This window comes from Lissotriton vulgaris, chromosome 3_1, assembly GCF_964263255.1.
Source record: "Lissotriton vulgaris chromosome 3_1, aLisVul1.2, whole genome shotgun sequence".
In the NCBI taxonomy this organism is placed as follows: Eukaryota; Metazoa; Chordata; class Amphibia; order Caudata; family Salamandridae; genus Lissotriton; species Lissotriton vulgaris.
The window spans coordinates 252,688,177-252,701,493 of record NC_141689.1 but is presented as its reverse complement, the minus strand read 5'-3'; the positions used below and the strand labels follow the sequence as shown (position 1 = coordinate 252,701,493).

Genomic DNA, 13,317 nt, shown 5'->3' with positions numbered 1-13,317 from the left:
CACTAGTTTTTTACACATGTAAGGATGATTACTAACAACTTTTTCAATGATTACATGTTATACAGACATTGTAGCACAAGTTTTGGAAGGTCAGACTTCTCCATCAATGAAAGTAAAATAGTTTTAGACGGGGACGGTTCCAACATTATTCGAGTTTCATTAAAACGTCTTAATCAGCATGGTTAAACATATTCTCTTGAGTACATTTTTTATTTCTATGATAAATATACTCTTTTAATAATGTAATAATGTTGAAAGGAACTTTTCTCATAAATTATTGAATTAAGTAAGAAACGTGAAAGGTGCATTTTTATGTCACATCTCTGTGGGCACTCTCCATCATACTTTGTGACGTGTAAAGAGTGGACAGCTTTGCGCTGCAACAACTGCGTGGTATCACATGCCTCTTTAACAGCATACATCAAGTTAAATCTGTATCGAAGTCTGTTGCACATTGCACCGTCTGTGTTGCAGCTCTCCCTTCCCAGTCACCTAAGTAAACAAACGCAGCCCTTCAATGGTACGTCTACACATTTCATGAACAATGCAGGGGTGCCAGTGGTGTAACATAGCCCCCCACAGCCCCTGTGCTGAGGGGGCCCTCAGCAAAAGTGATAGGTGGTGGCCAGTGAGGGAGGCCCTCAGGTTTTGTTACGCCACAGGGTGGTGCAAGAGAGCTGCTGCCTAACGGTTGTTCAGTCATTCCACTCAATTTTGGATAATTCCTCCCCTCAGAAAAATTTGAGCTCAATAGTCTGGGTTCGTTTCCACGCATGAACATTTCAGGAACACTGAGACGGTTTTAAGGCTCTTCCTAGATGATTATAGTCTACAAAAGGAGGTGATTTGGAAACTTTATTCAGGACATGGACATCACTGCTTTATTTTATTTTTGTGGTAAGTGTCATTCAGTTTCACACATAAGGCACATATGCCACACATGAGTGAAATGCAAACATGGTCATGTCACTTGTAAGTTAGCTGAAAAGTCAGCAGCCAAGTTTTGGCATTAAACAAAGGAAGCCATAGAAGTAGAGAGTTGATATGAGCTCACCTCCCAATCCATGATCACCCCCTAGAGAACTAGCGGTGGGAAGTGATACCTTCCTGCCACCTCCTCCTCTTCCTGCCACCTCCTCATCTGGCATAGGGAACAATGTACTCTTTGGCTGAGCACCCTGTCCCTCTCCTTGATTTGATTTACAAAAATGTACATTTCTGTAGTCTACCACTGCCAGCCTTGCAGACGGTGTTGGGTGTCATCCTGTTTATTTTGCCGCTCTGCCATTCCCCGACCTGGTCTCTTTGTGGTCTGGTTGCTACTTACAAAACTGCTGCATACGTGGAATCTGTTGGACTTTCTGGGATTTGAGTCGGTTTGTGTATTGACTTATCTTGTCAGGACTCCGACTGACTGTGTGTTTTTGGTTTGTGTTATCTTCCCATGACCAGCTGCCTTGGCAGTCCCATTTCCTTGATGTATTTCGTCATTTAGAGTGACATTTCCATTGGAAATCCTACATTTTTCATATCAGCGAGCAGTGACAACTGTGGAACAAGCACCATCCTAGTGTAAGATCTACATTCTATATACAGTCACAAAAGCATCCATGTCCTCCATAGATTCTGTTAATTGCTGCCGTTCACACTTCTTATTGCGAGGAATGGTGGCAGGCCTCTCTTCCATGCAAGAGCTTCCCTCATCATTCATTTGTCAAGAGCAGATCACCTGTCTGAGCCTGGTGCATTCTGATTACTAAAGGCCATCTTTTAACTCGTTCGATGCTGATGACGGAACCGCTCCGTCATCAGCTGCGGGTGCGCTGTGCTGATGACGGAGCGGTTCCGTCATGGGCCGCTCGGAACGCCTGCGCGGCGCGAATTCCGCGCCTGCGCTGGACGTTCCATTGAGCGGGGCGGGCCATGACGGAACCGCTCCGTCATGAGCACAGCTCAACCGAGGCTGGTGACGGAGCGGTTCCGTCACCAGCATGCGGCCGCGGCGCGGCCGCCCCGCCCCCTTAGCACTGTTGCGGAATAGCCGCCGCAGTGAAGGGGGTAACATTATTGAATTTCAGTGAAGTCACTTTCACAATTCATTAACCGTCCCTTTAGATAAACGTTTAAAGGTATTTATCGCTAGCAAGGCCACTGTGTGTACCCCTGATTATGGTGGATTCTTACCCCCCGCTTTTTTAGATGGTGAAGCGCCTTGACCCACAGCATGTGTAAGTCTCTGTCAAACCCTCTCTGGCTTCTGTGAGTCCTCCGCCGGTGGCCAAGTTGCACCAGTACCAAGGATAGCATTTCCCAGGTGATAAGCTCTTATGGAGCGCATTTATTTATATCATTTATAGAGTGCACTGTGACCAGACTGGCATCATGGCGCTATAGCAGCAATCAATCAATCAGCAGTTTGTATAGCGCAGCTACTCACCTGTGAGGGCCTCAGCACTGAAGAGGGGAGCAATTGTATACTGGGGAGAAAAAAGAACCAATACAGTGTAGTGTATCTGGCATCCCTTATTTAGGGAACAGCCAGGTCTTCAAGGCTTTCCTGGATTTCAGCAAATCTCTCAAGGCTCTCAGTTCAGATGGTAATGTATTCCAAATCTGGGCAGCCTTCACTTTGAACGCTCAACCTACTTGTCGAGCTTTCCGGAACTTGTGTTCCGTAATAAGATTAGAGGCTGCCGACCATAGGGTCCTCCCTGTAGCATATCTTTTCAGTCTGTGCTGCAGTGGTATAGGGCTCTTAGTTGCGAAACCAATACCAAATGAGGTGAAAAGATGGGGGCAACAGCAGGCAGTTACTAGTGCCTTATTACCAGCAGAAGATAACAAGGACACAGGGTTTCCGCACTAGGCATCAACCTTAACTAGTGGATCATTGGATGCAAATGTGCAGGCATCCAAACGGATATCAGATGGACCACCAACCTACATTATAACACTGACATAACACATCGTCCTTCCTTCCACCAAAATCATAATTACAATAAGGGAGCATGAGAACAATATTACAGAAGAAATGCGAGCTCCATGAACAGTATTAACCAAGTTATACCATCTTACAGTAGGTAGGTTTGCATGACTTTCTGCGAGGACGGAGAGATTCCTCCACTGGTATGTCATTTCCTTGTGTGATATCAACAATGAACTAATATTTACTAAAGAAACCATTTCTTGAGGGGCAGTCAACGCTTTGCACTTCCTCCATACCCTTTCTTCGTCCTCACAAAGTCACTCAACTTCATCTTGAACATTCTTGTCTTCTCGCCTTTCTATTTTGCTTCCACATTCTGTCTCACATCACACACTCCCCTCAATGATCAACAATTCCCCCATTCAACCTTTGTCAAGCGAATTACCAGTGACCCTTCCTTTTAAGGGTACAACAGTTGACACACCTGTATTAACAAGCATGGTAGTGCGCAAACCCAATAGAGATTCCTGGAGTTTCTTCCCACCACATTTGCTGATACCAATTGCAATTGACCTTCTATTACTCTGTTAAAATATTCTGCCAGCCTGCAGGGTTGTCACATTGAGGTCTTAGTGCACCTTATCACCACCATATTCAAGCGGGCCTCCATCTCCTAGCAACTGGCCAACAAGTGGCTTATATTTATCTTCCTTCTATTCCCTCTGTTAAAACCTCTCTAAAAATCCAATAATCCCCCTAATGTTATGATTCTAAGACGTACTTCCAACTACTTTTAATAATCATCAAGTTTAACAAATACATTCTCAGAAATCCAAATGGTCCATTTATATCAAAGGCCACATTGCACCAGGGTTTGGTCTGAACTTCAGACTAACGAATTTGGGAATGGTAATCAGTGACTTGTCACTTATTTCACATGCAGCACACCATCTCACCTAGTGCTCCACTGATATTTAAATCCCGGCCACCAGGAATCCAGATGAACTCCCCTTTTTGTGGCTCTTACACTAATATGACCCTCAACAGCCATTTCCAACACCCTGTTCTTCTGAACTAGCTAGCATAAGTAATAGTTATAACTTCCTAATCAGTCCCATGTCAATGCTCAACTCACCCACTATTTGCAAATGATCATTTTCTATTCTTCTTGTGAAGTTTGAGCTTCACATTATGATCAATGAGGTTTAATTGTTGATGTCCTGGGTTTAATAAATTTTTTTAGGTGCACGGCACATCACCAAAGACTGGTTCTACAGCATGCAGCCGCTGAGCAATGTACGACTTGCAGTTCAATGATCCTACATGCAAGGGTGCGGTGAAGCGAGCATCGCCGTGCAGATCAGTAGCCCAACAAGCAATGTATACCAGCCACAGCCATTGATATCAGCCGGGACGAGATGTCCCGTTTGTGCCTTGAAGTCCCCACGCCTGGTGCTTCATATTTTCATTTGCATAAGTGAAACATAGGAATCAGTGCTGCCACAGTGGCGCCAAAGTTATTGCTGTGTGCAATTACTTGGGCAATATCAATAATTTATTCCCTAAACTTGGCAACGCAAAGGCATAAAAACCATCTGTTTGGAAAAGAAGGATCCTTAAGTGGGTTTTTAGTGGCATTTAATTAAGAGCAGGCATTGTGGCCCAATACTAAATCAGGTCCCTCGCTAGTACCTTGGATCAAGAATTCAATGCGATCATGTCTCTTGTGCTGACACTGGCTTCGATGAGCATAGATGAGATTGTGTTTTATTCAAGGCTGACCAATCATCTTTCTGCATGGTACCATATGATTTTGCCTTTAGTACCATGCTTGGAAGCAACCGCCAATTCTCCAGAGGAAGGATTAAAGGTCTTCGACCTATGACATATGTTGCAGTTGTGAGAAATAAAATAAGCTAGCATTGCAAAGCCCGTAGATATGGTTTATACATTAAATTGAATAATCGTGTCATTAAATTATTCATCCAGGTCCACCCAATCACTCATAAGCTATGCATTGGATCAATAATCCTTGAACTTTTGTATCCATTCATGCACCTGTTACCTCATTTTCACCTTTACCCAATAGTCCGTCCACAATACAATGAACACAAGTTGATGAATCAAACCTGCTGACTCGGCTAATTCTTGATATTAATGTATCCTTGTGGCATGTGTTTATAGCGAATAAATGATGTTACAACACATACATTTACAATGCATGCCTTTACAACACAGTTTTTACATCGCAACATCTTTTACAATGCATTCTTTTACATAGCATGCCATTACATCGCATCTTCAGAAACTACCTTTACAGCGCATTCCATAACATCGCATTATACCTTTACAACGCATACCTTTACAATGCATACCATTGCAATGCATACCATTACATTGCATTTAAGGTGAGTGTTGGATAGTGTAGGGGTAAAAATTACTATTCTAACTCCAGTGAGTGCAACAGTAGGGTAAGTGTCGGATAGTGTAAGTGTACTAGGAGTTGTAATGATATGCATTGTAATGACTTGTGATGTAATGCCTGCGTAGTAGTGACATGCATTGCAATGACATGCGTTGTAGTGACATGCAATGTAATGGCTGCGTTGTAATGACATGCGATTTAAAGGATGTTGCGATGTAATGACTGCTATGTAAAAGTAGTGCAATGTAAGTACTGCGTTGTAATGGTGGTTTCCCATTTATAGTATCCAATGAGCCTTTGTCAAACAAAGTAACAACTTTTAGTAGCAAATACGTAAATGACAACTTTTCAGTGATTGCTCAGTACAAAGGTCTATAACCCTACACATTTGTTGTTGGCTCCTTTTCCCTGCCAACTGCAAAATACATCATTGGAAGAAGGAATATAAGGCACCATACAGAAGAAGGAAGACTATTGACAGACCCAGCAAGCATTTTTGGGTTATGGGAGGAGTAGTAGTATGAGGCAGAGCCTTACCTCTGCACTCAGATATGCGCACAAACCATGGTCAGGTCTTGACGCCTGGCTTTGAGGGGAAGACAACCGCACCTGCATTGTGCAACAACCACATAGGTTTGTCTATTGTGCACAGGCTCACCACATCCCATTTGCAGGCCCGCTGCCAGCAGCAGGTACACCATTGCACCACTAGCAGTCGTGTATAGCTGAATCTGAAGCCACTTTAAACCGAAGGATATATAAGAGTGATGATGTCAATACATCATTTTAAAGTGCCGCTGAAGCTACTGTTCTCTTTTCTTGTATTATGCACCATGGCCTTCAGTCTAAAGTGCTCACTTGTTTTAAGCATAGGCAAAGTGGACAATTGACCAGGGCCACCACCTTTCCTGGGGCCCCCGGGTAAAATGATCCACCTTAGTTTCTCTCACTTTTCGTTCTCTCTTCCTGCCTCCACCTCTGACTTTGTCTCTCTGTCGTCTGCCCAGTCTCATTTCAATGGTCATTAGGCCCCAGGCCAGGCATGTTCCAGCTGTTTTCTGTGAAGTTTAAGTACAAATCAATATTGTTGGGCATTATGCAGGGTTATTAGAAAAAGGTACTAAAATTCAACGCTGTTATGACATATTTTGATCCCCAAAAATATATCTTGTCCGTAGCCCCAAATAATGCTTAAGGTTACACTGACCCACTGAAAACATTCATCCTGAAATATTGGTGTTTGTTAAGTATCTCTCAGGTCAGACACTTTACTCAGAAATGTAAACTAGTTTCAAATCCCAAGAAAACAAAAATGGATTTGATAGCATATAATTATTGGATATTTATGTTTCAGCTACTATCACCCCATTAAAAATATTTGTAGTTGTCCGTACTTACTGCTACCCCAGCAAGTCCCTGCTTGTAGCTCTGGTTTTTCAGTCGGTACGGTATATTGTTTGCTTTCTGGGGGCCATTATATAGAAAGTGCCTCAGGGGTACAATAGGCATGTGCGCCTGCTTTGTGCTCACCCGGGGCACTGTGGTATTGCAGACGCTTGTGTGGCCCCTCCTGTAATAATATATCACTGACACACATGCAGCACCAGTACTAACTCAAGTGGGTCTCCACTCATGTGCTTGGGGCGTGGCTTCATGCAATGAGGGGATCTCCACCTCTGCGCCCACACAGTGTTATGGACACGGGTGCAAAGGCAAAGAAGCTGTCAGGAGTTACACCACAAAAAGGTGGCGCACTGTCAGTGCACTCCCTGAGGCCAGTCCTCTCAATGGATGAAAGGGCGACCCCGGACATCGCCTTGTCGGCAGCTGCAGTCACTCACTGCAAGGGGATCTCTAATCCCCCTTGAAAGTGCAGGCAAATGCCACGTGCAGAGTAAAACACGGGCGCGGCTCTGAAGCGCCCGCTCTGTATTTCACTTGAGGCTTTGAAGCGCCTGCTCTGTATTTCACTTGAGGCTTTGAAGCACCCGCTCTGTATTTCACTTGAGGCTTTGAAGCGCCCGCTCTGTATTTCACTTGAGGCTTTGAAGCGCCCGCTCTGTATTTCACTTGAGGCTTTGAAGCGCCCGCTCTGTATTTCACTTGAGTGCGCTGCCCACAGAGCAGCACGAGTTCACAGTTGCCCTGAGGGCAGTGCATTTACCATAATAGGTCACACTTTCTCTGTTTGCGCCCAGCGCCCCTGTTTGAAGGCGGCCATGATGGAAACAGGGAAAGCGCGCCCTTAGCATAATATGGGCCGGTGTTTTAAGGCTTTGGCCTTCGTTGAACACCCTTCCTAGAGAGTGAGTTCTCTGATGATTGAGTCATAAAGGCTTTGACATTTGTCGAGCCATAATGTGCTTTAATAAATTATCTAGGCCTTGCTGACAAAGATACTTTTTGTTGTAATGGAATACCTTGGGTCTGAGCCAATCATGAGCTTGTGTCCACGGCGCGTGAATTCCAGCAGTTTACGCATTCATTTTAACGACTGTCTAGTAAAACCTGTCAAAACTTTGCATCACTTTAATAAGCCAATTTATTTGAAGAAATCGATAGTCCTTGTTCTTTACCAGTGTTTCAGAATTGCTTATTGCCAGGAAATAAATACTGGCTAGGGATGCGCATCCCATACAAAATTAGCAAAAGAGGAAATTGTATTTTCAGTAATGTGTGGAAAGCAAAATATTTATGTCACTAGACAGATACTCTTGGGTTGCGCATGACCTGTGTGCCCCTCTGGGCCTTTGCATAGGCAAAGCCATTTGAATATAGATAGATCAGATGAAGAGGAGACCGAAATACACTATGTATATAATGCATATACCGTTTATTTTGCGAACAAAGGTTTGCCTTCATCGGAGGAAGCAGGGGTACAAAACAATCTCACTGGTTTTGATCACACCTATTTATTATCCTTTTAACTTCTGGGTTGTTCCCTTTAAATATGCCCCTTCAAATAAAATGTCACCTGTAAAGGCTAGTTTGACACTGTGATGTATTTCCTGCCTTCTCCAGTCTGTGAGTCTGCCTTCCATCCTGGACATTCCTCTTCCGTAACATTGTTTTCAGGCTTCTTAGTGCAATCTTGGTTCACTTCAATTAAAACAACAGGACAGATTGGACCAGGTTCAGTAGACTAAAATGAGTTGATGCAGTTTGTGTTTTATAACAGGTGTTTACATAGTGACCATTGGTGTACATTGAAAAGCTCCATGCCTTTTTCTGATTGGTCCATACCACCAAGGGTCTCTGTCAATTTACCTATGACAGACTGGGATCTTCAGATTACCCAGACTCCCCCAAATGACTCAATTTACCAATATGCATTGGTGAGTGGATGTAAGTTTGCATACCTTTTGACTCGGTGATGGCATCACAAGGTTGTCCAAATCTTAGCCCCTACGCAGCCCTCTAGATGCAGCAAAGACTTTATGGGGTAGGGCGACGAGTGCAAATTTCAGCTCTTGGAACTCTGTTTAGTTTTCCTTCCCACTGCTGACTTTATGATCCTTGAGACCACTGGTGGCAACAACAAGCTAAGCTCCAGGACCCAATGGCTACTCAGGGTATTGCTGATTAACGCCAACGTCTACAACTGGCAGATTGCATGGATGTGTGAAATCGAAGACAAGAACAGGAAACGTGATGTTCCACAGGCATGTACTGATATTAGAATCATACTAATATATTTACTAGAAGTGTTGATAGATCAAAATGTACCTCACTGATGTAAAATAGATCAAAGGGAATCCATGGTACTAACTATTGGCAACTTTGAGACTAGAACACCCAAAGTATCTGATCAGAGTATCTAAGCACAGACCCCACATTCAGATTTTTTGCAGCGTGGACGTATTGTATTGTCTCAGATTGTTTTGCTGACCGCGCTTTTTGTATATCTTGCAGAATCAAGATGAGCATCTGAATATTTTCTGTGACTTGCTTGGGCTGGAGCACGACCAAATGGAGAACTGGCTATGCCATCGCAAGCTGGTGACGACGTCCGAGACCTACGTAAAGACCATGTCTGTGCAGCAGGCGATGAACGCCAGGAACGCCCTAGCCAAGCACATCTACGCTCAGATGTTCAACTGGATTGTAGCGCATGTCAACAAAGCTCTGTACACGAGCAGCAAGCAGCATTCCTTCATTGGCGTCCTTGACATCTATGGGTAAGTGCCGAGAAGATCTGCCGCTCTTTGCATCAACGTTGTTATGAGTTGTCTCTTCCATGCACACTTCGAAAACAAGAGCGCGTTCAATTAATGATAGAGATTTCAGGCGAGTTGATTTTTGACAGATTTTGTGGTTTGCTCAACGAGAGCATCAAGAGTGTTTATTACGGGTATTTGGCTCGTACTAAGATGTTAAGGGAGAGGATGTTTAACTGAAGTTCAGGAAGCCAATGAAAGTACTCTGTTTTGTTGAAGCTTAGCATATAACAATTCAGGGACTACAGCTTTTTTTTTCTACGCAGGATTCTAGGCGGTGAGTGCCCTCAATGGTTGAGCCCCCAAGTGTAGTTGAGGCTCAGTTCGATGTAGGTGGATAGTGAAACCTGTAGGATCCCTCCCTCCCACCCCAATAGCTTCATGTACAGACTGATGATTTAGAGACAGATTCTTGGAAAAGAGGGGCAGAACAGCCAGTGGATTCTGATTTCGCAGTGTCTACCCTGAGCAGGCAAAACCCTTTCAGCTAGATACTAGTGTTCAAAATGTTACTTCACTTTGCCATGATTTCTGTAGCATAAGGGATAGTTTGGAGGTTTGTTGGGTGCCCCAACTACTGTACCTCATTTACAGGCAGAGGAACCCCAGATTTTCTGGCAGCAGAGCCTCGACCCAACTATATTGAAAGTCACCTGCTGCGGACACCTATGCCACAGGGCCTCTGGCTTCAGGGCATAGTAAGGCACATACGATTTAGGACAACCATTTAAAAGATGATTTCCTACCAGAGTCTGCCATGTAAGAAATTATTGTCCTAGTTAAGAATATGTCCGGTACAGCTCTCTCCCACTTAGGGCCACTCAAAACAACTCTCAATGCTAAGGCCAGAATGGTCACCGGAGTAAAAAAATATGACCACCTATCTCCCGCACTCAGTGAACTAAAATGGCTCCTTGTGGAAAAGAATGCCAGCTTTAGAACTGCGTGCCTCACACACAAAGCCCTGCACACAGGGAAACCGGAATACCTGGCCTCCAAACTTAAGAAAGCCGGCCAGTCAAGAAACCTCAGGAGCTCCAACACCATCTTACTCATCCCGTTGAAAACACGCAAGCAAAAAACTGCAGCACGTTCCCACGCAGGAAACACACCCAAAATCTGGAACTCCATCCCTGTTGATATCAGGACTATTCCCTCCTTCATAAATTTCAAAAGACTCCAAAAACACCAATACCTCAACCATGCCTTCCTGAACTGAAATCCGAAACACACAAGGCTGCACACTACAGCCACCAAGCAATGCTCCACCACTCCCTACCTCATCCTGTCCTCGTCCATCACTCCCCGGAGGAAGACTTAGACCAAAACTTTGTCCACGCATCGAGACTACCTCGAGACCTCTCTTCCTCAATGCTCACCTCGGACGCACAGCACACTAGAACTTTTGAACACTTATGTTTACTTTTATCTCTTTTATGTAATTTCTCTCCTATCTGCTGTAAAGAGCTCCGATACCTTCGGGTCTGGGTAGCGCTATATAAAACCTCTTAAATAAATATGGTGGCCTGGTGGTACCACATTTTCACTGAAAGTGCTCTGGCCATGCCAACACAGAGGAGAGCCTTGAGCGGGGCAAGTGGGTGACCCCCAACTCCTTGGCGGCTCAGTCGCTATACATAAAATTACTCAATCGATCATAGATCTCCCTAAGTACCAGCATTCTGAATAAACTGCCCCACATGCATGCAGCTCCAACCCAGTGAGGGATGTGGGGTCGCCAACAGCAAACATGCATTAACACTCACGCATCCCCTCCATTATCTTATAACATTGTATGTGTAAGCGCCTGGCTTATGTAGCGAATACCTCAGCACTATGAGACGGAGCGCTGTGCATGATGGGCAGTGCAAGAGGCGTGGCAGAGTGCAGTGGGATGAGGGATACAGCATGAAGGGTGGGCTGTGCAGTGGAGTGAGGAAGAGAGCTGGGTGGGACGTAGGGTGAGGACCGGACAACAGCCATGGGAGCGACAAACTGTTAATAGAGGAATTATTGCAATAAGCACAGAACTTAAAAAGTTACTTGACAAGAGAATATCTTGCCTAGTTACATCACAGCTTCTTCCTCCCACTGCTGTTCTGTTGTTTGTGATATTTTTTGATTGACAGCCCAGCTTGTTTACTGCACTTGCTGTCATCAGAGGTGTCTTCTTCATTCCACGAAGCCTATACAATTCACAAATACCACTCATCTTTTCTTTTAAAAGCGCAATAATTAGAAAATGTAACCTATTTCAAGCGTGTACATGGAGCTGATCGCTTTCTCTAGCACCCGCTTAGGTTCTGCAGTTGTTGTTGAATCCTTCCAAGTGGCAGCTCGTTATCACCAAAAACACGCCCTGTGCTACTGCAAGCTACTCGAGGCTTATTTTGACATTATCTGCAGTCTCTTAAGGTCATGAGCTTGAAATATTAGAAATACGCGAAATTCGCCTGTTTTTTTCCAGCTGTAGAATGGAATGAGAGTTGCGCCATATCAGAACAAGCATTTGCAAGGCAATAGGTCTCGCATTAGGAAAGTTTGAGCTATTGGTATTGTAAATGACAAATGTTTTATTTATGTGTTGGTTTTAATAATAGCAAAATTAATAGCTTTGTCATTTACAATGTCAATAGTTATAACTTTCGCAAATGTGACACCTATAGCATTTGTACTGCAATATGTGCTGTATTTACGTGACTTAGATATATTGATATTACAAATAACAATGGCTTTTATTTTTTTAAAATAATTAATACTTAAATAAAAGTTATTGTAATTTATAATGGCAATAGCTTAAACTTTTGTAAATGACTTTTGTGAAGATTATGTTAAGTGTATTTTATTGTGACGAAAATCCAAGAACAGAAGTGAAATATTAACATCTTTTTGTGACATTTGTAATAAAGCTTGAAACATTGAGAGAACATATTAGAACCAGTTGTTGTTGAATGGTTGCGCAGATTGATACTGTGGTGGCGCTGATTGATGTGGTTGCGACAAGTGATGTTGTGGCGTTCAGTGATGATGTGGTAGCGCATAGTGATGTTGTGGTGCCCCTGAGTGATGCTGTGGTGCCCCGGAGTGATCCTGTGGTGGTGCGATAGATAGAGTGAGGGCGATAGATAGCTAGAGGGAGGGAGAAAGATAGATAGGATGAGGGCAATAGAGAGCTAGATAGATAGATAGAGTGAGGGCGACTGATAGATAGATGTTATGTTATGTTATGTTATGTTATCGCAACTTCTATAGCGCACAGCTGCCCCAGCAAAGGGGCGTCCCAGCGCTTAGACTGGTAGAAGAGACATACAGAACAGGAGAGAAACCAAAGAGAAGTAACAACCGGCAGTAAGTTACAGTCCAGGGGGGAAAAGGTAGGTTTTGATCGCCCTCCTGAATATGAGCAGATCTAAGGAGCGAATGTGAGCTGGTAATGAGTTCCAAAGCCTAGCCGCTAAATAGTGGAAGGACCGTCCACCCGCCCTGCAGCGTTTGAACCGTGGAATCATCGCCAGGTTTTGACCCAATGACCTCAGAGACTGAGAGGGGACATAGGGGGTGAGAAGATGCTCTAGGATCTGGGGGGAGGACAGTTTAAGAATCTTGAAGGAAAGACATAGCGTCTTGAGTGAGGGCGATAGATAGATAGAGTGAGGGTGATAGATGTGCGGTTGTGTGTGTGTGGTTGTGTGTGTGGTTGTATGTGTGTGTGGTTGTGTGTGTTGTGTGTGGTTGTGTGTGTATGGTTG

At 44.0% G+C, this 13,317-nt stretch overlaps 1 protein-coding gene across 1 annotated transcript in view; it reads left to right on the top strand.

Moving 5' to 3' along the window:
• MYO5B (myosin VB) overlaps positions 1–13,317 on the top strand; it is a 1,009,160-nt gene that overhangs the window by 604,028 nt on the left and 391,815 nt on the right. Inside the window, exon 10 of the mRNA XM_086960377.1 lies at positions 9,264–9,529. Within this exon, the coding sequence (XP_086816503.1) occupies positions 9,264–9,529 (266 nt within the window). The remainder of the gene's footprint in view (positions 1–9,263; positions 9,530–13,317) is intronic.